This window comes from Macrobrachium nipponense, chromosome 39 (genome assembly GCF_015104395.2).
Source record: "Macrobrachium nipponense isolate FS-2020 chromosome 39, ASM1510439v2, whole genome shotgun sequence".
NCBI classification, from domain to species: domain Eukaryota; kingdom Metazoa; phylum Arthropoda; class Malacostraca; order Decapoda; family Palaemonidae; genus Macrobrachium; species Macrobrachium nipponense.
The window spans coordinates 3538813-3566225 of NC_061099.1; the positions used below are offsets into that span (position 1 = coordinate 3538813).

The 27413-nt window shown below is 35.1% G+C and overlaps 1 protein-coding gene across 13 annotated transcripts in view; it reads right to left on the bottom strand.

The window, feature by feature from the left end:
* LOC135210038 (protein still life, isoform SIF type 1-like) overlaps positions 1-27413 on the bottom strand; it is a 457406-nt gene that overhangs the window by 354187 nt on the left and 75806 nt on the right. For 9 of the 13 annotated variants that reach the window (XM_064242811.1, XM_064242820.1, XM_064242816.1 and 6 more), the window contains 2 exons: positions 26515-26770; positions 13955-14233 (listed from right to left, as the gene is read on the bottom strand). In XM_064242811.1, coding sequence (XP_064098881.1) covers positions 13955-14233; positions 26515-26770 — 535 coding nt within the window. Of the gene's footprint in view, positions 1-13571; positions 13655-13954; positions 14234-15183; positions 15370-26514; positions 26771-27413 lie in introns of those variants that run through there. The other 4 variants (XM_064242819.1, XM_064242818.1, XM_064242817.1 and 1 more) reach the window with 3 other exon arrangements.

Here is a 27413-nt window from a genome sequence, read left to right on the forward strand (position 1 = left end):
TCTAATAGGCGAGGCTGGAGTGGTGTGGGGAGGGCAATTGTGGGGGGGGGGGGGGGGGGGGGGGGGGGGGGGGGGGGGGGGGGGGGAAATACATCTATTACTGTGCTCTTAATCTTTGTTGTGGAGAATCATGAGCAATTGCAAAGAAACTGGTAGGCAAAAGCGAGCAAGTTTAGTGAGATAAAAGTTGAAGTTTAGATCACTGAAGTGCCAACCACTGAAATAGAAAGTCAGAATTCATGACTAATGCAGTGCTAAGAGGAAATATAAATTGAAAACTTTACAAATCTGATTTAAATGGTGTAAAATTATGAGTTTAAATGAATATCCTCTCCAGCTTATAGATTAAGTTATGTTCTTTATAAAATTCTACACACTTTATTTCAAATTGCAATAAGAAGTGGCTAGAAACTAACAATACACTTATTACAAAACAGAAAGGAGAAAACCTTTTTTTCAAACTAAACAGAAAGGATGGTGATCATGATGACGATGAAGATGATGATGATGATAATGATAATTCCTTACAGCGTAATCAAAATGTAAGAACAACAACAATGAAAATTGTACAAAATACATTGGACTGATGTTCTCGTCTTGATAACATCAAGAAAGTTTTTATATTTCACAGCCATGACTTACAATACATTAGTAACCTACAATTACTTTGGCTTACATTACCAATACACACCTTTAGTTGTGAACGTACCACTTTACCATAAAGGAAAGGCTATTTCACCATAATCGAGCGTGTTCATGTACGTAAAGATGAGTGAATGAGTGCCTGTGCATAATTACGAGTGTATAATGTACATGCTTGTGTGTAGTTAAGTCAGGTGGTTGTGTACATGTAAAACAACTACAAAACATACATAGAAACAACATGTTGGCTGAACCATGCAATTGTCTATACAGTACAGCATATCTTTATCAACATACTGACAAAAGAATATATAAGCCCCCTATGCAACTGTCCTCCGTCACTCAAATAAAAGTCTTAAATGAAAAGTGTCTGCTAGATGTGAGACGTCACCCAACGGAGAAAAAAAGCAATACAAAAGTCCAAGGGAAAAAAATGGCACACTATAGTTTTTCAGTGATCATGGAATCATGTTCTTCACCAAATGACGTATTTGCAGTATGTAATGGTATCAATAAATGTTAGAACTAAAGTTTAAACCTCACGGGAAGAAAATGGTCGAATCCAATTTTATTCATTACAGCAACTCAATATTACATCACTTCTTACATTTTTCAAAACACATATATGAACATTATAATCCATGTTGAAATAAAAAAAAAAGAAGCCATAGATTTCCATGAGCAGCGATAAACAACGGGCTGGCTCTTCTCAAGAACAGTAAGGATGTCTATGTAAATAAAAAGTGTCACTTTCAGGTCATTAAAAACTAATTTATATCTGACTGTACATGGAAAAAAGGGTCTATGAAAAAATGATTCATCAAATAAAGTTATTGTGAATCAGAAAGTGAGAAAATATTAAAGGAATACACGGCACCAATTGCTGCTAGTGTAGGAAACAAATAATTGAAAGGTGAGAACTAGAAGTTAGGGACTTTACAAGGAAACTAAATAAAAAAAACACACCAAAACAGTAGACTACAATTTGGTCAAAAGATATAAATTAACCACAGAGAAATTCTAAAAAAAAAAAAAAAAAAAAAAAAAAATGGAAAGGGATCCAGTACAGCTACAAAAGAATATGCAGTAAACTATAGCACTAAAAGGTATGTAAGTCATAAAAATCAAAGGGTAAAAAACATGACAACATAAAGCAAAAAGTTAAAGAATGGCAAAATTAATATGGATTCGAATGAAACAACGTTGATAAACGATACACAGAAGGCAAGAAAAGATATTATACAGTACTCAGAAGCAATGACCAACATACATAAATAATAGCTACTTTTAATAGTTATACATCAACCTAACCAATTCTTTCACTCATTGCAAAGTTGTTCAATCTCTTTTCACATGCACACTAGTAGCTAAGAAATCCCTTAATGTTTTTACCAGAACCTGGGAAATAATCTAAAGAAATGGTCTTCCATAAACATCCTACAATATAGTATCTATTTGTTTATACATGTGAACCACTTGCAATAATCCTAGTTTCCATGGACTTCAATAAATGACAAAATTGGCACAACATTAAAATTTACTGTACATCAAAAAAACAGTTTCACAATCCCTGAAGCCTGAAGTTTTTCATTTAAAGGACCTAAAGAATCTATTAAATTTCATATAAGATTTACAGTACATCTATGTAGTCTGAGTAATCTACCAACAAAAATTAAATATATTGGTATACCAAATTATTGGCATTACCTGAAGAGCACAAATCAATACCTATCTACTTTTTGAGTTTTATTAAAATACCATCTACAAGAAGGAATTACAGTACTATAAAAAAAATTTTACATGCTGAAGAAGTGACAAATCAGAGACAAAACCTTGCATATACCAATAGTACTTGTAATCTTCCTTACCCTACCCTAACCTAACCTGGGGAGAAGCATCATACCTAATCATAGAAAGTGGGAGATTTGTGACAGAGGTACCCAAATACCCTTTTATACAATTATTTGAAATTATTTTTCCTTGAATAAGGTACTTTGTCACTTTATATGAGTTTTAATATGGTATTTTTGCCACTTCTCAGCTACATCACTCATTTGGACACATCTTAATGGTAAAAGAATAGTAAACTTTTCTTTAGGCCTATAGACCTCAAAACTGCAAATTCTAATAGTGACTGTCACAGAAGACTTGATTATCTGAGAACAGGAGCATTGATCAATTTGCTAATCTTAAATATATGTGTATCATTTATGTGCACAAGTGTGCATATACTGTGCACATATACTATAGACGGTTTCTCTACTATCCACAGTCTTGTAAGCAAACCATTGTGTCAGAACCAGTTTTCAGAACCCAGTTTTGCTCAATGTCAGTCACTCTCCCATCTATATATCCTGACATAAGTCTCGATTTTATAATAAAAATTTCCACTCTCCAAAAAATTAAATTGTACGCCATACATACTCACAACCCCAACTTCTCTCCTGTTAACTCTAACCTCTTTTGTACAGTAGCTTGATCCATATCATCACTGACACATAAACCTCTTTTTAACAAAAATTATTCTTAACTTTATTTCTAAACTCTTTTATTGTTTGCATTACTCTCTCACTCCTAAAACTATTTCATATCTACTCAATTCTGCTCACGTATGTCGCACCTCAATAATTATCATAACTAACTTTATTATTTTTCTTCTTATACAAAGAAAATTATTACTCTCCCTCAATCCTTTGGAAAATTTCCCTCATCCAAACAAACTTTATCCTCTTCTGTAATTCTGGGCAATCTTCTCTGTTAATATATATATATAATATATATATATATATATATATATATATATCTATATATATATAATATATATAATATAATAATATATATATATATATATATATATATATATATATATATATATATGTGTGTTGTGTGTGTGTGTGTGTGTATACATATATATAAACAGTCCTACCTACCAAAAAGTGCCAGATTTCTGAATTTCACTCAAGCACCATACACACACAAATAAAATAGAAGCACCCAGAGAGCTATGTTTTTTTTTATATTCGATAAGTTAAGCTCATTGAAAAGGTGAAAATACAAGACACATATATAAGGAAATAGTTGTTGAAAAGCCAGACGTCGACACCACAGGAACAACAAAGACAACAAACTATAAAAGGAAGGACGAGACACATGATGACAACATTACACAGACACTCAGCCACTGAGAAAGAGAAAATAAAGTTTGGAAAAAGAAGTAAACAATAAGACTGGCAGAAGAGGCGAGGACGATCAAAAAGTAAAAGAAGCAGTAAAAATATATCTTTTTAGATTTTTAGTATTACTGAAAGAGGAATTATTAGAAAACTGTTGTGATTTTCCGTTTCAGTAAAAAACATTTCTAAATGAATTTCTAACCCCAATAAGGTCAATAATATTTTCTAGACCTTATTTTAGCATATGGTAAATACACATATTGTACTATTTAAATATCCCTTAACCACCTACATAAGATGTTCTACTTTCTGCTCAAACTAATATAGTAAGCTCCTTTTATAAAGCTCTTATGTGGAGCGAGAGCTTTTCCTACTACCGCAGAGGAAGGGTCCTTTTGTCCTCCTTATTATTATTATTATTATTATTATTATTATTATTATTATTATTATTATTATTATTATTATTATTATTATTACTGGACTAAATACATACAATAGTAATAAATCTTGCCGCCTTTACTCTACGGCCTTAGAGTAATGGCAAAAGATCTTGCAGTCCTTCATTTTACTTCCGTCATGGCCATATACTCTGCTTTAGTTTTTATCATACTATTCCCATGATATATATATATACATATATATGATATATAATATATATAATGTATCTATATATATATTATAGTATATTATATATATATATAGATATAGATAATACATCATTATTACACACACACACACATACACACACACATATATATAGTCAGGCAGTCCCCGGCTTATGACATTCCGAAGTTACGACACTTTTCAATTATATTCATCAGAAATTATTTCCAGGGTTAACGGCGCCAATCTGATAGAAGAAATATGACTCCAAAAATGCAAAATAATCAATATTTGAAGTTTTTTTTAATGAAAAATGCAGTTTACATAGTTTTTAATACACCCAAAGGATTAAAAGGAAAGTTTTATTAGGAATTTTGACAATTCTCTGGCTTACAACGATTTTGGCTTACGACATGTCTCAAGAACGGAACCCCCATCATAAGCCGGGGACTGCCTGTATATATGTAGTATATATATATATTATCATATAATAGAAATATAGATATATATCTATATATATATATAAATATATATATATATATAATATATATATATATATAGTATATATATATATATGTGTGTGTGTGTGTGTGTGTGTGTGTGTGTGTATTAAATTGTACAGATCTAGTTAAGACGAAGTGGGAGGAAAAACACTCACCATCCACATGGGGCATAAAGACTAGTGCCCCTGAAAGCAACAAAACTATTGTGCTTCTTAAAAATGAGGGATAAAAATCATGAGGAGGAAGATGAATGACTGCTATTCCTGCAAGTGATAAAACGTGGACTACAGTGATCACTGATATCAACAAACATACACGACCAGATTTATGGGCCACTTCACATAGATAAATTTAAAAGCCAATGGAGGAAAGGCACAGATTTCATTAGGCTTTGATCTAGAACTGCAACAATTCCTCTTGTGGGACAGTACACTATGCCTGAGAAATCGCTTCATAAAACCAGTAGGAAATCACATTTCTAAACAAGGGACCTTCTGCTATCAGGGAAGGAAAAGCAAAGATGAAAATGGTTTGAATTCCTTAATACACAAAAGGTAAACCAAGAGAGACTGGACAGGACAAAAGTCTCATCAGTAATAGAAGGCAAGGCTGGAATAGCAAGAGAGGACAGTTTCATCTCATTGTCCCAAGGGCTTACCCATGACGCTGGCTGCAAACTAAAGGCTAAATGAAGGCCAGTGACTTCAGTGTGAGACATCTACAGGTAAGGTACTGAGCTTGCTGACATACTTGGAGGCTGCAAGGGCAATAAAAAATACACTGAGAGTCAAATCAAGTGGCTCATACGGGCAGCTAGTCAGGCTGTGCAATACAAGTCACACCGAGTCCAATCCTAATGTGGAGTCTTGGCAGATTGTTGAATTGATTGGCCAAAATGATTTAACAAATTTGTCATATCGTTATCACTGCTCAAGTTCATACCATGATGAATGAAATTTTTCCATAGAACTGCTCTGTAACCCTTTAGGACTGATGTCAACAGTTTCCTAGCCATCCTGAGGAATATAATGAACTAAATACGCAAGAGAAATTTCAGATAAGGAGAGCCATTTTCATAACTTGGCCTTATTTTCATTCGAACTTTCTTCTTGTCCTTGTCTGTCAAATCAATCCTCCAGAATTCCTATATACGACCTCTTATGTCACAAACCTGAACCTCAAATGACCTCTCCTTTTTTTTCCTTTTCGCTAACCTCTCACTTCCTCATTTCACTACTAACTCCTGTTGTTTCCCCTTTACTACCTTCCTACAGCCATCAATAATCCCAGTTGACATAATGACCCCATCCTCAAATTTTACCTACGCCTCATGAACAAATAAGTATCATGGCAGACGCATATTCCAACTATACATTCATCTCGTCACATCTCCTGAATAAAGGTGCATTGATTATATATTCTGCTCCTCCCTCAAACTTATTTATATATATCCTTTTCCCACAACTTGTCTCGCTCTCTGCAGGATGATTTCCCTTTAGGGCCCTCTTGGGCTTATAGTCTGTTGACTTTGTCCATAAGGGTGTTCAGTTGAAGATTTAAAGAAAGAAAGAAAGAAAGAAAGAAAAAAAGAAAGAAAGACTACAGCTCATGGATCACAGCAGCTCCAGAAACTCTTACTGCTGTAAATGTTCAAAACTGAGAAACAACACTGAGAGCCATTACTGAAGTGAAATTTAAGACAAATAAGACTATAAAGAACTGGATAAACACATGAAACAAAAGAATACTTAGTGATGAAATCAATAGAAAGAAAAGTAAAAGATAAAATAGAAATTAAAGAACACAAAAAGTGGCAGGTTAATATCCACCAAACTTCATAGTTTATATATGAATATTTATCATGAAAAAGGACTGTGCATGAAGAAATATATAAAAAAAAGAAGTGAAAAACAAACCTAAGGAGAAAGGCACAGTGTAAAGACACAAGAGAATGTACCCTAGTGGGACATATCAAATAAGTAAGTACATACATTTATCCAAGTTTGTGGAATTTCACTTTAAACTAATGTAAACTTTCCCATACAATCAGATCAGGATTGAGATGAATTATAGACTTGAAAACATGATTTTAAAGAGTTGTCATCCATTTTATTGTAGAAAATCGATGCTTACTACCTATATAATCTAATGGTTAAATTCATCTACAATAACAGAACCTCTCTAATTCAACCCTAGGCCTACATACGTCACTAGAGTGAAACTTCTAATTTCCACTTTACTGTCAGCCTGTGCATCTCTGATCGAACACCGAAGCCTGCCTTTATCACTTATATACTTTAATAACACGCAAGCGCACTTTACAACCACAGCCTCCAATCTAACACGTAGTCTTGCAGATACCTCCACAGTTAACCTACTCCCACGTGCACTTCTTTAATGTACCCTTAGTTCAGCTATTGACTAGCAGAGAGTGCCTCTCTGATTAACACTTAGTCCTACAGATGTCTCCAGAGTTTAACTGTTTGAATGTACAGTTTACAGTACTAATGACCCTCAAAGCTCTCAAGTTTGGTGAAGTTTCTAAGTACATATTTCATATAATTCCATAGACAAGATTTTGTAACTTATTCGTAGAACAGTCCCCTGGAATGCTAGCCATAAAACCATCTGCTGGTTATCCAGTGCACACGCGAACTGATAAACTCTATAGTTCTCTGATCAAATGACTAGCTCTGCAGATGACTACAAAGTTTATCAATTCACACGTGCCAAGGACAACCAGCAGATAGTTTTATGGCTAGTATTCCAGAGACTGCTATAGAAGACTGTTCTACGAATAAGTGACAAAATCACACCTGTGGAACTATTTATAATGAAATATCTATCAAGCAACTTCACCAAACCTGAGAGCTTTGAGGGTCATTAGTGCAACATGGTTTCCCAGATTCTTTTAAAAAGCAAGTTCAATTTCATGAGATGAGTATCTCTTACACGTTCAGTGACCGTTTTACAAATACTGAAATGAAAAAAATTCTTCATATTCAAGAGATTTATGCCAATCCTCACAAGAGTAAATTGAACATGTATTACGGATTCTTTCATTACTATTGTAAAAGGAATTGAAGATTAAATTTTGCAGTGTCTCGTTTAATGATGACAATGCACGAATATGATCAGTAAGGCTACTAAAAAATAAGTTTGGAGCTAAAACTTTCAATCATTGAACCCACATTCTCAATATGAATATTCCTTATTATTGTTTACTTAAAATTGGAATTAAGCATATTACTTTTTAATACAAGACGATAATTTCTGGGCTCAGCCTGTGTCGCTCCGTGAAATACCTTCCTTTAGCAACTCAATGGCTCTCCGGAATACAAAATAAAACACTACTCGTCTTTAATAAAAGCTTCTCTAGATAGAAATCAAAACGGTCACTATCCGCAAGTGTGTAGAGTATCCAAGAACAAACGAGAGCACAGTTGGCAAAAATCTGACATATTCTACTAGCTGCTGCAAACAGCAACTTTAGCTCACAAAAGCTATCAACCATAAAACGGAACACTATGTTCGGGCAAAAACGTTTACTATGTTACAATGAATTCCAGCAAGGAATGACGAGAAATAAGGTAAGTAAGATATAAAAATAACTTCCCAAGAGACTATACGACAGACATCACAGAAGTCACAGAATAATTATTGTCTACCTCTTATTCGCCATTAACGAAGCAATGTTCATTATACAATATTATAGCCAGTCATTTATTCTAGCAAACGCTGGCGATAGCTTATTGAGATGTACAATCTTTGATTTAAAAAAAATCTGTTTGGATTTTTGTAATAATCTGTCATCAGATTTATTGAAATGTACAATCTTTGATTTTTAAAAAAAATTCTATTTGGATTTTTGTAATAATGTGTCATCAGATTTATTCTTAGATGGCCATTATACATTTAAATATTTCCTAAATACCAAATACATTATGTTATGAAATTTCATGACACTACAGAAAGCAAATTAGAAACACCCAAAATGATTAAAAGCAAAAATAATCAGAATTACGAATTATGTAATCCTATTATAAGTTTTGTGTTAAATCACTCAAAGAAATCCATAAATAAATTGGTGTTCAATCCCTTTAAAAAGTCTCTAAATAAATCGGTGGTAAATTCTGTAGAGAAATCCCTAATATATTGGTGTTGAATCCTTTATAAAGAAATCCCTGAGTAAACTGGTTCTAAATTCCTTGAAGAAATTATAAAATAAATTGGTGTTAAATCCCTTGAAGAAATCCCTGAATGAATTGGTGTTAAATCCCTTGAAGATATCCCTAAATAAAATGGTGCTGAATCCTTAAAGGAAATCCCTGAATAAACGGATTTTTAATTCCTCAAAGAAATTCCAAATAAATTGGTGTTAAATCCCTTGACGAAATCCCTAAATAAATTGGTGTTAAATTCCTTAGAGAATTCCTCAAGTAAATTTGTAATGAGTCCCTTAAAGAATTCCATAAATAAATTGGTGTTAAATACCTTGAAGAAATCCCTAAATAAACTGGTGTTAAATCCCTTGAAGAAGTCCCTAAATAAACTGGTGTTAAATCCCTTAAAGATATCCATAAATAAAACCTGGTTTTAAATCCCTTAAAGAAACTGCTAAATAAACAGGTGTTTAATCCCTTAAAGAAATCCCTAATAGACTGGTGTTGAATCCTTAAAGGAAATCCCTGAACAAACTGGTTCTAAATTTCTTGAAAGAAATTCCCCCAAAATTGGTGTTAAATCCCTTACAGAAATCCCAAAATAAATTGTTGAATTCCTAAATAAGTTGGTGTTAAATTCCTTAAGTAAATAAAGCGTCTAAAAGGTCAACCTGTAAGTTAACAAACGTACCTAAACAATTTTAAGCCATTTTACGGGAAATGAAATTACCTTAAGGAAAATTAAAAATGTACTACAATAATGATAATAATCATTAAATGATTCCTTATCAATCATTTTGCTTCATCATCTTTAAATTTGCATCTTTGGGTAGTTTTTACACACGTCATTCTTGAATTTAACTCTACTATATGCTACAAGTTCATTTGTTCCCAAGACAAAAATAATAATAATAACAATAATAATAATAATAATAATAAAGTGTAGTAGGTTTTAGGTTCAGACAATTGCTACCTGTAATTTTAAGTTTTTTTTTCAGTCAAAAGAACAAATAGAGGATTCATGCTATAAAGAATTGTCCAGGTCCAACTTTTGGGGAGCTTGAAATCCTACAAAGGTTGACCAACTACTTAAATATAATTGAAACCTACTAAGTGACCAACCTACTATTTATATTGAAATCCTACTAAGGTTGACCAACTACTATTTATATTGAAATCCTACTAAGGTTGACCAACTACTATTTATATTGAAATCCTACTAAGGTTGACCAAAATACGATTTAATTAATTTTGTTTGAAATAAAAAAAACCAAATCCTACAAAGGTTGACCAACTACTTTATTTAGAATTGACAAATCCTACTAGTTATATGAAATAAATACTAAGGTTGACCAACTACTATTTATTGTACTTCTGCAAATACTCAAGACTACTACAACTCATAGCACTTCTGCAAATATTCTACAAAAACATTAATTTCCATGTGTCTTGAGGTCTCATGCTGAAATATTAATTCTATGGTATATTGTCTATAGTTTTATATATCATATGATTCGGATACTAAGTGTGAAAAAATAACTATAGTTCGAAAGACCTTTTCGACAGAACTGAAACTGTTATATGTAAAAGATATCAAGATTTAAAAAAAAAAAAAAAACTACTGGTGAATCGTAAATCATTGGGAGCTGCTAATGTGGCCGTACGCTAGCAGGCAATATCAAGCTTTTAACAGAAGCGCACCGCCATGATTTAAATATCAGCAAGACATTTTCCATCTTTATAAACAACAAGAAACAAAGGATAGCTCTCACTTTAATAGCAACAGTAACCTGACGAATATTGTAACTTGACGGATATTGAGGGCCAGAAACAGCAAAAAGCACATCAGTAATTTAACTGAATTGTGAGAAACCGAGAATCCTTCATGAATAAATGAGTGATTCATAAGAGGAAGGCCGAAAGGCCAAGACTGAAAACCAAGAAGCAAACAAGAACAAAACTATCAAATATAAATTACAAAAAGCGGTAGATTTTTACTCAAAATATCAACAGCACTCAAGGTAGAAGTCAAGAACATTCTTGCCCAGTTCTCTAATAAAATTAGTGTTGCATTTAGTATAATTATACTTATTTTTAATGGAACTACAAATGCTTTCTCAGGCACATATGTTGGTAAAATCTGAAATGTAGTCATTCTTATCAAAATTCCTCTAAATTCTACTGCTTACACCAAATTAGTATTTCGTGACTTCAACCACGTGACGTACAAGTAAGCAAGTTCTCATAGTGGCGATAAATTGCCACTATATAATCTGAATGAATTCACTCTAGTATAAATTCACAAAAAATGTTACAAATTCACAAAGAAAAAGTCTGATCTGCCAATATTCTGCAGAAACTAACTTGATTTTCGATGAAATGACGAATTTTAAATCTGAATTTAAAATTTTCTTTTGCGCAACTGAATAAAAACATATAAAGGATTTCACCTCACAATCTTGACTGCAGAAACCAAATATGCCTAAATTTGTCCCTCATTCAACATTAATGAGACACTGGAAAACCACTTTTCATCCACCCTACAAGTGACTGAGGTGTTTGTCTTGACCTTCACTGTATTTCAAATCTTAAGCACTACTCAAAATGGTTTTCAATTTTTGCTCTTACCTAATGCTCTTTACTTATGTCATTTATTTAGCATTTATTTAGCTGATAGAAAACTGGGCCAGTTATTAACTAAGTAAATTTTTTCTGAAAATAAATATATATAAAATGTTCCCACTAAACATGGGTGGTTTTCAAAGTTCTCCAGTGTTGCTGATGTACCTAGCTATTTATAATTACATGGCGACCAACATATCTTATCTTCTTTCAGATCGAATTGACCTAGTTGGTCAGAAATTATCATGCAAGCAATAAAGACAGATAACTAATTTACCTTAGCAATTGCTTCCACCTTGATAACACAATAAGCTCAACCTGGCCCTAATTGAATAAAATAGCACATCTTCCTGTCTATAAATGTGCACATCTTGTCTAAAAAAGTTCATATGTAAATTTCTTCTGACCCTAGATCAATAAAACAGCACTCCTCCTGGTCCATAAGTGTTCATATGTCAGCTGCTCGTATGCTTTAATATTCTGAGGCTTTTTCGAGTGGCAGGATAAAACCACACATTGAAAAGCCTACAGTACCTAATTAAGAGTTGAATTATAAATCCAAATGTACTTGTTTCCTTCACTAAACAGGTGGAAAATCACGAAGAAAAATTGTTAAAAGAAACTCAATAACAATGTCTTCCTCCTGGATGTCTTGCGTGAAATGAAACACGAAAACAAACAAACGAAAAAACAGAGGTATATGGTATGAATGACAAAAATAAATAAATAAATGTTTTTGTCTCCCTTTCTGATAAACAACAACGAACAAAAAAATGAAAGTATTTAATTTCCAATATTGTACTGTATATCATAATAGAAATATTTTTTTAAGTGTGCACTTATTGATATGGTTTTTTTTAAATTAAAAATATATATAAAGACATGCAGAGCTCATGCAATGGAAAAAACCAATCTAAGCCATCATGCAAACGTCTTTTGAATGAAAAAAAAATCTAACACCTCGTCTTAGTGTTTGAACAATGAATGAAAACGTTCGGCCAGTCTATAAGTCAAATGCTTAAATTTACATATCATCTTTTTTCTTTCATTTGTCTGAAGTAAAACAGATATCCTATAGATTTGTCAAAAATCAAAAACTCTGCCGCTGATTGGCCCTGTGAGTGACTGCTGTATGAGCTGATCCCGGAAGGGGAATCGAGAAGTCACCTACCCCCTTTTTTTCGAACCACGGAGTTTAGCTTAACTGGGAGCTCGTGGGCGGGAACAGAAGGGACGGGAGGAAGGGCAGGAGCGTGGGCATGGAAGGGAGGGAGGGAAGGAGGGAGAGGGAAAGGATCCTGGTGAGGGAGTGACTGTAGGAGGAGAAGGATGTGGAAAAGGACAACTGGCCATAATCAGTTTCAAAAGAAGAGAATGACGATAAACTCCGTGGTTTCCTCACTCTTCCGTCTTTGATTTGATTTCTCTTTTATTATTATTATTATTGTTATTTTGAGCGCCAGAGGCCTGAGGTCATCATTGGACCCGTAAAGCTCTCCAGGCGGTTGATGGTAAAGAGTCAAGTCTTATGATCTGCATATATATAGACATACGTATGTACGTATATACTATATGAGTATATAGAAGTTTTTATGTATATATAGAGAGACTATGAGGTGGAGATAGATGGCCAGCGCGGGGGCTGCAGGGCCCGGGGGACGGGGGGGCCAGCGGGTGGCACCACGCCGCCCACCGTGCAGGAGAGAAGTAGAAGGACCACTGTGACGAGGTGTTAGGTACGGAGTGGGAGGGGAGGGGGTGGGGGGTGGGGGGTGGGGGGGCGCGGCGGGCCGGCCTACTTGAGGAGGGGGTGGTGGCGTAGCAGGCCAAGTCGAAGAGCTGATGGTCAGAAGGCGGAGACTCACGCTCTCCCAGGTCAAGGAGGAACCCGCGGCCCCTGCGGCCCCCCCTCCGCCGCCGCCGCCGCCGCCGCCGCCGGTGCCGCCGCCGCCTCAACCCCGCCCAAACACACTCATGGCCGACCTGGAGGGCGTCAGTCGGTGTGGGCGGGGTGCTTCCGGTTCCGAACTGAAACCATCGGCATAAGAGACAGTGGAGCCCCCCCTGAGCAGGGTCCCGCGCGCGGAGGAGGAGCCGAGGAGGCCCTCGGCGCGGTGCACTCTGCGACGCCACGACTCCGGGGAGGTCAGGGGCGACTCTGCTGCGGCGGTGGTGATGGGCTTCAACATTCGCTTAAGAGTATTGGAATCGAGGGTGAGGCTCTCGTCATCGGCATCGTGTCGGTCACCTTTTGTCACGTCGTCGGTGCTTTTGCTGCGGCCGCGGCGCGTCAGGGTGTCCGTCTCCCGCACGGTGTCCATCTCCGAGTAGTCCACGCTCTTCGACGACAGTTCTCGCCGGCTGTCTCGCAGGCTGCGCCCTCCTCCTCCTCCTCCTCCTCCCCCTACTCCGCCGCCGCCGCCGCCTCCTGGCGTCGCCGGCTCTCCTAGTCCTCCTCGGTCGTTGGCGCCTCCGACGGACACGGGCGCCTCCTCTTTGTTACGGGTCAGTGTCCCGACACCGGTACCTGATTTGGGTTGAAGGGAGGCATGAGATGCGTGGTGGGAGGGAGGCTGCTGCTGCTGCTGCTGCTGTCGGGGATCTCTGTTTCCGCTGAGCTTCATGGGAGCGTAGTTATCTGCTCCTCCTCCTCCTCCTCCTCCACCTCCCTCCTCCTCCTCCTCCACCTCCTCCTCCTCCTCGTCTGGAGGCTATGGTTTCGCACATGGCCACCTGGGTGGTGGTCGTGTTGGTTGTGTTGGCAGCGGTTTGGGCTGAGCCATGGTTGGCAGTCCGAGTGGTGGAGGAGGGTCCTTCCACCACCCCACGACCCCCCTGCGTGCGCGGCAGAGTCGCTGAACCTGTGGCCATACATAAACTTAGTTCACAGTACAGTATCCTGTCGCAGAGACAGACAGACAAGACAGACAGACAGACAGCTAACACAAAAAGCTTTTTTTTTTCTTTTTTCCTCTCCATACAATTGATCTGATTAAGATGGATAATTTTACTGTTACCTACCTTCACTCTGAAACATTTTGAACTTTACGCAATGGGTTTTTTTTATTTGCATGACATAATTGAATGCCTTTCACAACGATCAAAGAGAACTCTCAACAAGGGAGAAAATCAGACAATCAAAAACAGGGTCTGTATGAACTGACATTCTGCATTAACATTAAGGATATAATTACTGAATTTCATGACTTATGCATTCAGTGTGTGAAAGATTAATTTACAAAATAAATAAAAAACTGCACAACTCGTTATACAACACAATGAATCGATTAATGTGCTTATTATTGCTCAGTGATTTTCAGAACCAGAAATCAAAATAAAAAATAAGGAAAAGGGGAAATGAATATTAGTGCGGAGTTTCATTATTTCATTAAATCACCACCACCAGTTTGTTAAATAAAAAATAATATCAAATAATAAACAAAACTAAAAAGATGACAAACTGAAAACAAAACGAACTTTTCTCAAACTGAAGAAGAAGATTGTCATAAACTTCTGGCGGGGAATCTGAAGGAGCTCTGGTGAACCCGTTTTCTTTAAGAGTGTCAAGAACCATGATCCCATTTTCTTTCATTTCTGTGATATTACTCTCAGTCTTACACTTGCACTTGCACATGGCAACAATTTCATCTGTTCCATTGTCTTCTGCAAGTAAAACAGCCTATGACTAACAAAGAGGATTCTATAAACAATAAAGGTCATTATCATAAGATTCCTAATTTTTTAAAAGCAGCTGTTTAAAAAAAAAAAGCTAAGCCGTCTTATTAAAGAATTAGTGCTCACTTGAAAACTGTCATGGCGATTATAGAGTCCCGCCCTCGCAAGACGGAATTCGACAAATAAGAAAATGCAAAGTAAACTCAAAAGCAAAACTAAAAACGTAAAGAAAAAAGAGCAATAAGCCTCATCATCACATTTTATGTACAGTTATTTTGGATTTTTTGACAAAGCAAATATTATGAAACTGTACAAGATATCAAATATGTGCAGGGGATGGGGTTAAACAGGGTGAAATTGAGACACTATATTTATATCTAACTTTGGCCAATACATTAACTCTATAAATTTTCGGACAAAATATATATATAGAGATAGACACTTGTGTGGGCTAAAAATAAAAGATTCAGAGCACAATGACGAGAGACTATCTTGGTCTTCAGAGACACTCTTGGCCTTACTGGAGAAGAAATACCTTCTGAGGAGTAAGTGGTGGACCTCCAGAAAATAAAGATAAAAATATTCTTTCAATTGATGCAATCTAAGTTAATAAAAATCTCTTTAAATGAATACAACACAGCTCTTTTAAGAGCGCTAGGAAATGGCTGCTTAACTGTGACGAGCAGATCCTTCACGCATGTTCTGGTTGGTGCCTATCGAAGCATATATATGACAGTGCCTTTAGAGGCAGTAAGACGCCAACCTTATAAAGAGGTATGGAAAACAAAATGGAATCAACATCTGAATGAAAACGAGTTACCATTACCACCTCTATTTTATTTAATTTAAATTACAATTCACTCAAAAAGAGGTCATTTTGTGATAACATTGTCCACATTCTTTGTAATAAAAAAAAAGGGCCATTTTTACCAGGATAGTCTCCTGGTCACCAGCTCTGACAGCGATGAATGAGTGCAGAAGTAATCAACCATGATAAATGATGATAACAAAGAGAGATCTAGAAACGTCACAGTGAATAATATAAAGAGATAATGTAGGATAAACACGAACCATAAAAATATGACGAAGAATGCAGTAAGACACACATCAGGTTTTGTCTCTGAGAGTACAAATGGTGATCTACCAACAAAAGGGAGGGGGGAGTGTGACGGAGGGGGGTGGTGGGGGGGACACTATAAGTGGGCTATGACACAATTATATATATATATATATATATATATATATATATATATATATATATATATATATATATATATATATATATATATATACAATGGGACTGGGGGTCAGTAAGACCGAAGTAGGTACGGTAATTACTTGACTCGAAAGTTTCCCGTTATACTTCTTAACTTTCGAATTGAAACTGACAGGTGTGTATATTCAGTACAGGTGTATATACGTATATTCATTACGACTCTTGTGGACAGGACAGCTGTCTAGATTAACAACAACTGCTACAGAGAACATGTGTATATGGGTATATATTTATACTATATTTAGATGCGTACTTTTTATATACGATATATAAACACTCGTATTTGATATTTATCAACATGTGTATGTATACGTGACATGATGCATATACACACTGTGCACTACAGAATGCATACAGATATACAAGACTGACCTATATACGAATGCATTCAGGTATTCATATACACTGTACACTATACATACACATAAATATATACAACATACACATGGTGTATTTCTCGTACTCTCTCTCTCTCTCTCTCTCTCTCTCTCTGAGTGATGTACAAAGAGCATGTCTCCAGAACATAAGTAAGTCTTCCTTTCTACTCATAAAATTAACCAATTACTACGGACATCAAACATGAAGTAACTATGGGGGAAGGGGGAAGGGGGGGTGTCAGTGCTCCCCCAACACACACAGGGAGCATTACACGCGTTTTCGAAAGCCTGATTCGAAGATAAAGTTTTTACTTTCTCCTTCGAATATGGATACTTTCTAATAATGATTATCCACTGTGTAATACTGCATAGCATGTGGGGACACACTGCCTTTACATATAGTACATATGTATATGCTTACATCTGTGTATATATACATATATGATATTTGTACGTGTGTATTAATGCAGATACATACACCATATATATATACATAGTGTATATACATTCTTATATACATATATAAACAGACACATACACACAACCATATATATAAATGTATATATATAATATATATATAATATATATACATATAATATATATATATATATATATATGTATATATATATATATATATATATATATATATATATATATATATATATATATATATATGCTGTGTGATATCGATAACAAACAGAATAACTTTTAAAGGGAAAAACTGATTATTTATACCTACAGTTAACTGTATTCTCGTTTTGTCCTTTAGGTAAAAATACTGCAATGAAAACGTTAGAAAAAAAAACATTTCAACGGAAAAATGATACACGAAAATAATTAAAAAAGAATATATATATATCTATATAAAGGTGTTATAGGGCAACACACACAGCACACAGTTCACAAGACACTTCTCCTAACGAGTACGTATTTGGCTTTGGTTTTTTTCGTCCAAAACACGATGTTGTTTTGAGACATTTAAAAAATAGGGATACATTGATCATGAAAGGGAATTAAAAAAAAAAATAGTCCCGTTAAGGGAACAAAAATCCTCTATCCTCGTCAGGTAATTTTTTTTATAATGAATTTTTAATAATCATTTTGACCTGTAGTCAAAAAATTCAATTTAAAATCACTCTAGTGAGTGACTATGATGAGTATAAAAACACATTTCATTGCAATAAAAAATTTACGGTCTGCAAAAAAAAAGAGGAAAATCTACTTTCGAGAAATGAAAAAAATAAATATATTACCTACATATTATATTATTTGTTAATACAGAAACCACTCCAAAATGGAATATGTTTCTACGAAATAAGACAAAAATAAATTACCAATATTTTTTACAAATTTAAGTAGAAATCACTCCAAAATGGACCTATTTTAACACAAAAATATACAAAACAGAAAAATAACGAAACTACCTACATTTTTTAAGAATGTTTGTATAAATAACTCCAAAATTACCTATTTCAACATGAAAAAACTCAGGAAAATAATTAAACTACCTACATTTTTTATAAATGTATGTATAAATCACTTCAAAATCAGAAAAGTAATTAAATTACTTACATTTTCAATAAATGTACCTATAAATCACTTCAAAATGGACCTACTTCAACAAGAAAAAATACAAAAATCAGAAAATAAATGAAAATTCTTCTATAAATCACTCCAAAATTGACCTATTTAAAAAATATATATATATATATATATATATATATATATATATATATATATATATATATATATATATATATATAATTAAGAAAATGAATCTGCCTACATTTTTTATATAAATTATGTGGAAATCAATAAATGTGGGTATAAATCACTCTAAAATGGGCCTATTTTAACAAGGAAAATTACAAAAATCAGAAAAATAAAGAAACTGCCTACATCTTCTATAAATGTATACATAAACACTCCAAAATTTACTTATTTCAACGCAGAAATCAGAAAAATAATGAAATTCTCTACATTTTCTATCAATCGAAGTAGAAATTACTCCAAAATGGACCTCTATCAAAATGAAAATATATATGAAAAAAAAGTCTCGTTACAGCCACTGCTCAGTGACGAGTCATTCCGACAAAACCCTATCAGTAACAAACACGTAATTCCATGATCATAAATGATTTAGCATAAATGATTTATGCTGGAGTCATTAAAAAACAAAAAAAAAAAAAAAAAAGCACGTATCAAATTTAACATCTGTATTAACACAAGGTGTCCTAATCACGGTCGATCAGAGAAAGACACTGAAACACAAACACAAAGAGACGACAAGATTTCACGCACAAATTTTGAGAACAAAAAATATAAAAATATTAAAAAAAAAAGTCACAAGAGTAATGGACAAAACTCCTCACCTGCAAGGCGTTTTTTCCCTCTGAAATCTCACCCTGAATAATTTAAATTACTGAAGTAAAAATAACGAATAAAATTTTAGCCAATCGGTCTGGTGAAATAACAGTCATCATTAGTTTTTAAGATAAGAAAAATTATGATTTACGTCTTTATGTCATTATTCAAGCGAAGTAAAAAGGATCAATTAAGAATTGTGAGTATTAAAATTCGTAGGATTATAATGTTCATTTTCATTACAATGATCACCTGCAAAAAGGTAATGAGATTACATTATACAAAAAAAATTAATAAATTCAGTCAAGCGTTAAAAATTTATTGATTAAAAAATACTTTATTTTTTCATAGTTGCTAATTAATTATACTTAATGTTTTAACTCCATTAGTCGTTATCACATTTTGGATTTCTGTGCTTGCTTGTGCAAAAGTGTGCTTTCAAGGGGACATGGTCTCGAATGCTCCAAGCGAGCATTTAAGAGCGTGTGTGTGCGTGTGCGTGTGCGCGTATGTGTGTAGTATATTTTAAAAGTAATTGTAAAGCATGCTGGCCGTGCGATTGTGAAAGGCGAACGCATTATGATAAAAGTACAAAAAATATGGCGAGGCTGCATCCGTCTGAATTAAGTTTAGCCAAGGAGACGTTTTTCCTGTCACTTGAAACTCAAGTGAAGGTAGTCTCGATGCAAACAAAAAGATTGACCTCCCATCTATCAATTTGCTTGTTGCAAACCGAAGCCTCTGATAAATGCCACCCACAAAAAAACAAAAGACAAGTGGGAAATTGTTGAGGCCCAGAACTACTTGCAACTGGTGAGCTAGCTGCTCTCCCCTCGAAAGGAAGGAACTAGCTGCCGTCCTGAACTTCTCTATCCTCGGGTCTGACGGGAAAACCCTCGATGATGCTCTAGTATCATTCCCAGGTACAGAATCCTCTGGCTGGGAAGATAATTGGACTTTTCCAGATTTATCACGATACCCAGGCTGTGACAAAACTGGACAGTCCCTGTCCCGAATCAGCCTTTCCCGGGAACTTGCTAAGACCAACCAATCGACGAGATACCTCAACAGGCTATTTCCCTGGGCCATAAAAACAAGAACCGGATGAATTTCTATTATTGGGGAAAGAGATTCCTTGCATTGCATCCCTTCAGTAGCTTGCAATGTTTTGGAGAATGCACCATCAGAAACACATATATAAATATGCTTCATAATTCATGGGCAATTTCAACTTATAATGGCACCAGGAGTAATATAAAATTCATATATACTTAAGATCTTTGGTTTTAACCACTAAATTTACACATCTTAGAGCCATGCAACAGTCCAACTTGTTATATCCAAAGAATTATGGCATTTTAATTCGTGGGAAAGAGACGAGAAATGCTTTGATAATGAGGAATCTTATAGAAGATACTTGGAATTCTTTAGAAGTGATTACTCTGAAATAGACTGTAAAAAATGGGTAACAGATCTTTTAGGAAACGAGGAACTATCACCTTTGGAGTATGTCCACACCATTTCCAGGCTGTTGCAGAGAACCATGAAGCATTTGTTTGCTTTGGATATGTTGACATAGCAAAAATGGAGAGAGGAGCTCTTTCCAAAGGGATCTTACCATCAGAAACCGAAGCTGAACCCTCATCTCCGCCAGCAGCGCCAGAGACAACATCCTTGACACTGAGAGAATCGATGTTCTGTACCGAAATATGGGACAAGAAACTCAGCTTAACATGGAACGCCTCTCCAACCTCTCTAACTTATTACTTCTTGGCGCAACTGAGAGGTTTTCCTCCCAGTTTCGCCTTGAGAGCCTCGTGCTTCATCTCGTTGGTTTCCTAGGTCCTTCTATCTTGCTGTCCAACCACTCTAACTGGGTCTCTTCGCTTTCTTGAGCGCTGAAGGGCTGAAGTTATTCCATGCCTGGCTTTTTAGTCTAGACTACATTAATCTAATCCGATCCAAGATAGAAAAGTCTATAATCTATGAGAAATTAATATACGCTCACAATCCACGTTTACATCAATACCAGACAGCCACGAATCATAAATAAGGTCCACAGAGATCAAGTAAGCAACAAGGACATTGTTACTTAACAACACAGTTTTTGGATCCATAGAAGACTTTCAGTTTTCCAACAGACTGTCAAGCAACAGAACACATGGAATGACTTATTACGTATCACGAAATAAGTTCAAGGACCACTACTTCGTTAAAAGGTGCTTTATCAAGCAACACCTCACACCTAAGAAGTTTTTGACAGAGACTCTTCACAATTTGTTTTCTCTCTGTCCGTCCCGTTCCAGTGAGGTAGTACATACAACACCTGATTTCTTTTAGTTTCTGCTGATGATTCCATTTCTCGGTAATAAATGGTTGCTTACAAAACTTAAGACAATGCATATTCATTTATTCTTGCACCACGTGATGAGTGTTGCTGATGATCACAATTTAGCAAAATCTTCATTTTCCAGAGAGAAATGGCAAACTTCAGCCTATTACGTAACTTGGAAAACCTATCTATGAAGATCGACCACAAAATATCAAAAGTCTTTTTCCATAGGCATTTCATGATTAAACTTCATATACAAATGGGAGTCTTGTTCATATTAAGACTGCCCTGCATCTAGGATGATATATATATATTCATATATATATATATATATATATATATATATATATATATATATATATATATATATATATATATATATATATATATATGTATATTAGACAACTGAAGTATCTGGACAAACAGCAAGTGTTTGAGCAAGTTTTTGCTACCAGCATCTTTTTCAATTATATGCATCTTGAATCATTGCACAAATTTAGTAACAATTCCGTACCCATTTGCTCTCCTAGAGCAATTAACTTAAGATGACTTCAAAGTTGTGTCACCATTTCTTTACTTTCTTCTGGAGCAAACGCAAGGATTCAGATGACAGTATACAACAGCAGGGTGAAGTAATTCTCCACAGAACACTCAACAACAATAATAAAACATTACACAACATTAGACACTCCTTTTATGCAATGGTCTTAGCTGATGCTAAAACAATGTTGCTCTACAAATCGACGAGGTTTTACCAGGTTGAATAGCTCTATTAAGTCTTAAAATTACGAAGGTTTAATGATGCATATCACAGGAACACTTAATGCCACTGTTTCCAACCAGAACAAGTGCTAAAGTCAGGATAACTCAAAAGGTACTTTGTCTAGAAAAACTTGAAAGAAAAGTTTTCAAAACCGGCAAATATTTTGTCCCAGACACAAACCAGAGTGATACCAGACATGTGCCTTGGGGGAAAACAGAAGATAATCAGTCCAACATAAAAATATTCCACTTCCAGATGTCTTAGGTCATTTCTTATACTACAACGTCCAGCACACCTGAACAGGTCTTTGAACCAAGTGTTTCTGGACAATATAACTAACCTGGCTGGTCTTTTTTTTAAAAGAAGTTCCAGTTAGTATAGTAGAGGCTCTTCTAAAGAAGGGAAACAACTGTCTATCTTAGGTGTAGAACTGATCAAGGAGGAAACCCCTTCTGCAGGAAGTAATACTACAAGGGGTCTGGAGCGGGTCAAAGGGTTGTCCAAGTGCAATTTTAACAAATTCTTGGGTAAGATAACAAACATACACCAAAAACAAGGTTTTCTGTAGAACAATATACAGATGTAGTTCCAAGTACAGGCAAAAAATAAAAATATATATTATATGAGTTATATCGAAGGACTCACAGGGGTTTGTGAACCATATATACAAAAATGTAAATTTAAATAAAAAATGTATAAAGTGTAAAATAGCTGATGTACGATGTAGAACAGTGAGTTCTAATTTGTGGGGGATAATATGAATATGATGTAGTATGTACCAAGTTTTATGGGACTGTGTGAAGTATGAAACCCAAAAGTAACCATGATTATAGATTTACGGAATAAATTATAGAATAAATTCAGTAGTTTCATTAGGGCACAATTAAAGGAATTGAATTAACATCAAAATATTAAAAATTAATAACTTGCACGTTAACTTTTCTCTCTCTAAGATATGTACAGAGGCTAAGATCAGGGAGATAAGACTATCTTTAAAAGGAGTTGCGTTGGGGGCGAAAAAAAAACGGAGAAACAAAATATTCACTCAGCATTTTTCTTGTAGACATTCCTCAGTGTTAACAAGTCCAATTTATGAGTGGAGAACATGTGACCTACGTAAATGGAATTTAGAGAAACCAACTGTCATCTGACTTTAACTTATGTAAAACGAACTAAACAAATCCAAGAACCTCTTGAAGAGGCAAGAGAATAATGACTGGTTCTTTTTAACTCAATGAAAACGGTAATAAAAAGCCCTGACATGAAGTACACAAAATAATAATAATAATAATAATAATAATAATAATAATAAAAACTTGGAACATTTCAAAACCTCTTGAATCAAAACATTGACAACCTCGTAAAGCCTAATAATGATTATTTCTCTCTACTTTTGGTAAACCCTAAAGAATAAAACTCAGTCTCAGGGTACTTTTGACGACCGTGAAGCTTTTTTACAGCTTTTAGAAAAGAAAGGACCAGAAGAGACTAACCTCTAATATATTTACAGTCCAACAAATTGAAACTCTGGTCGTTCTTATTCCTAATATGACTTAAATGGATAAATGCTAGGTCCTGAAATTTAAGGTTTTTACCAATTATGTAAAAATTCCTCTTAACCTCTGTTTAATGAAATGATATCTTTTCATTTACGAAATAAATTCTCGATAAAAGTGGCTACATGTGTAACTGAACGTAATTCATATTTAAAGTAACTGAACGCAACCCTGCTTTTCCACTATTGAACGCGACTCATTTTTACAATAATTCTTGCACCTCACTTTAACAGCAACTGAAAGCAACTCACTTCTACAATGACTGATGCAACTCATTTTTACAGCAACTGAACGCAACTCATTTTTACAGCAACTAAACGCAACCCATTTTTACAGCAACTGAACGCAACTCACTTTTACAGCAACTGAACGCAACTAATTTTTTATAGCAACTGAACGCAACTCATTTTTACAGCAACTGAACGCAACTCATTTCTTACAGCAACTGAACGGAACTCATTTTTTACAGCAACTGAACGCAACTCATTTTTTACAGCAACTGAACGCAACTCATTTTTACAGCAACTGAACGCAACTCACTTTTACAGCAACTGAACGCAACTCACTTTTACAGCAACTGAAAGCAACTCACTTTTACAGCAACTGAACGCAACTCATTTTACAGCAACTGAACGCAACTCATTTTTTTACAGCAACTGAACGCAACTCATTTTACTAAAGCAACTAGCAACTGAACGCAACTCATTTTTACAGCAACTGAACGCAACTCACCCTTTACATTAATTAACTGATGCAACTCACTTTTACAGCAGCTGAACGCAACTCACTTTTATACAGCAACTGAAAGCAACTAACTTTTACAGCAACTGAACGCATCTCATTTTTACAGCAACTGAAAGCAACTCACTTTTACAGCAACAGAACGCAACTCACTTTAACAGCAACTGAACACAACTCACTTTTACAGCAACTGAAAGCAACTCACTTTTACAGCAACTGAACGCAACTCATTTTTACAGCAACTGAAAGCAACTCACTTTTACAGCAACAGAACGCAACTCACTTTTACAGCAACTGAACGCAACTCACTTTTACAGCAACAGAACGCAACTCACCTTTACATTAATTAACTGATGCAACTCACTTTTACATCAACTGAACGCAACTCACTTTTACAATAACTGTTGCACCTCACTTTTACAGCAACTGAACGAACCCACTTTTCAAGCAACTGAACGAACCCACTTTTCAAGCAACTGAACGCAACTCTCTTTTACAGAAAGCCCAACTTATTTAAGTTTCCAGACTGCCGTCGAAGTGTTTCTTGGGGGGAAGGGAGGGGACCTAAAGTCTGCTGATTTGGGTAAACTGGGGCTACGAAAACTTTAAAAAGATATTTATAAGGAGTTTTTCATGAAATACAATACAAGTATTTTTATCTTAATTATTTTGCTAAGAATCTTAATTTAAGAGAAAACAGCTTACATGATTTTGTTTGAATAAAAATCAATTAAGATTTCTCACGTTCTGGGAGACCCTTATCTTTTCTTTTACAGGCAAAATGAAAAATCATATCTTGGAAAAAGAAATATTAAACACAAAAGTACCCGCGATATCTCGATAAAAAAAGTACATATAAAATTAAAACTATTTTTCTTTAAATAAAAATAAGTCAACTGCCTTCAACAGCACCTACTATTATTTCTGTTTTCATCATGAGGTTGGTTATATAAGCTATGCACACACACACTATCACAAAGACTTCGTATATATTTTTTTCCAGCCAAGTCCAAAACTTTTCATTAATGGCGAAAACCTTTTTCGTAATTTTCATTTCCTTTTTCTGAACTAACACCAGTAATGGTATCTAAACCATAACTCCTATGATATAGTATTATCTGAAATTATCATCTTACTCTAACTTTGAACCTGAATTGAGGTTTCTTACTGCACGCTTCGAAATTTCTACGATCGAGTCCTACATCACCCAATAAAGATATTTAACCGGACAATTTCTAAATTCCGCTCATTTTCAAAGCCAAAATATATCAGCAACTTATAATTTTCAAGCGAATTCTGCAAACAGTTCAAGATAGTTAGAAATTTTGCATATACTTCTCAGTATATAAGTGAACCCTGTTACAAACGTTGCAATGCTGAGCTGTGATTGGCGGTAAAATGGCAATGGAGAAGGGCAAAATGAAGAGTAAATATACTATATAAGAAGCAGCTTGAGGCGTGGGGGGCGGGGGAGGGGTGGTAAAGAATTTTAAATTTCGCCCAATCATAGACCAACATAAGCAACTAGATCTAATACCCACACACTTCTGAAATCATTTCATATCTAATTTCTATTACATTTCAATAAAAAAAACGCTAAAAATAGAGCAACGACACTGATCATAAATAACATGTAATACGACAGCAATACTGAAAAAAATGGAGAAATAAAGATGGTTTAATGTATAAAAACACAGGGAGAGTAGCAGCGAAAACGACCATACCTCTGAGTCTGGGGTCCTGCGCGCGCAGCCTGGCGTATTGCTCAGCCGTCATGCAGGTGCACTGGGGCTCCCTGGTCCTGCTTGGGGACGCGGGCGTCGAGACTGGCTTTCTCCTCCCCTTGTTCTTGCCTCCCGTGCCTGCTCCTCCGCCTCCTCCTCCTCCTCCACCACCTCCCACGACTGCTCCACCTCGCACGGGCTCCAACTTCAAGGAGTAGGACGACGAGGCCTTCCTCGAGAACTTGAAGGAAGGAGACTGCGAAAGGAGAGGAGAGAGAGACACTTCAAGATGGAGGGTTATTACAGTCCTCGAGGATTTTTATTTAAACGCGCGGACTCTGGGCTTCTCTGCTTTAACTAAAAATGTCCGCATCGTATCTGAGAAACTCGTATTTTTAAAATATTTGGACGCGAAGAACGTATAGTATTTGATTAAAACAAAGTTTATATAATTCTGACGTCTTATCAAGCAAAATTAGCTTAATCTAATTTTAAAATGACTCATTCTACTAAACACCTTGAAACTCAATCTTATTTGTTATAGTTAAAACACATTTCAAAATAGTTTTTTGTTGAAATATCAAAAATACACAAGAACAATATCAGAAAAAACCTATACGGGTTTATTGGTGACCAGTCAGATTTATTATCTTAGCGTCCAATCACTACTGACTTTCATTGTAATTTATTTAAAAAAAACCTTGTAATTTCTTTTAATATTTCTTGGAATAAATAGTCAGATCTATTAACTTTAAATCAAAATCAATACTACCTTACTGTCAAAACAATTTATTTGCTATTTCCTTAAAATTTTCTTTTAAAATTATCATAAAATAAATAATTAGTTTTAAATTATACCGTATTCGCTGAATAAAAAAAATAATCAATTCTAATATATC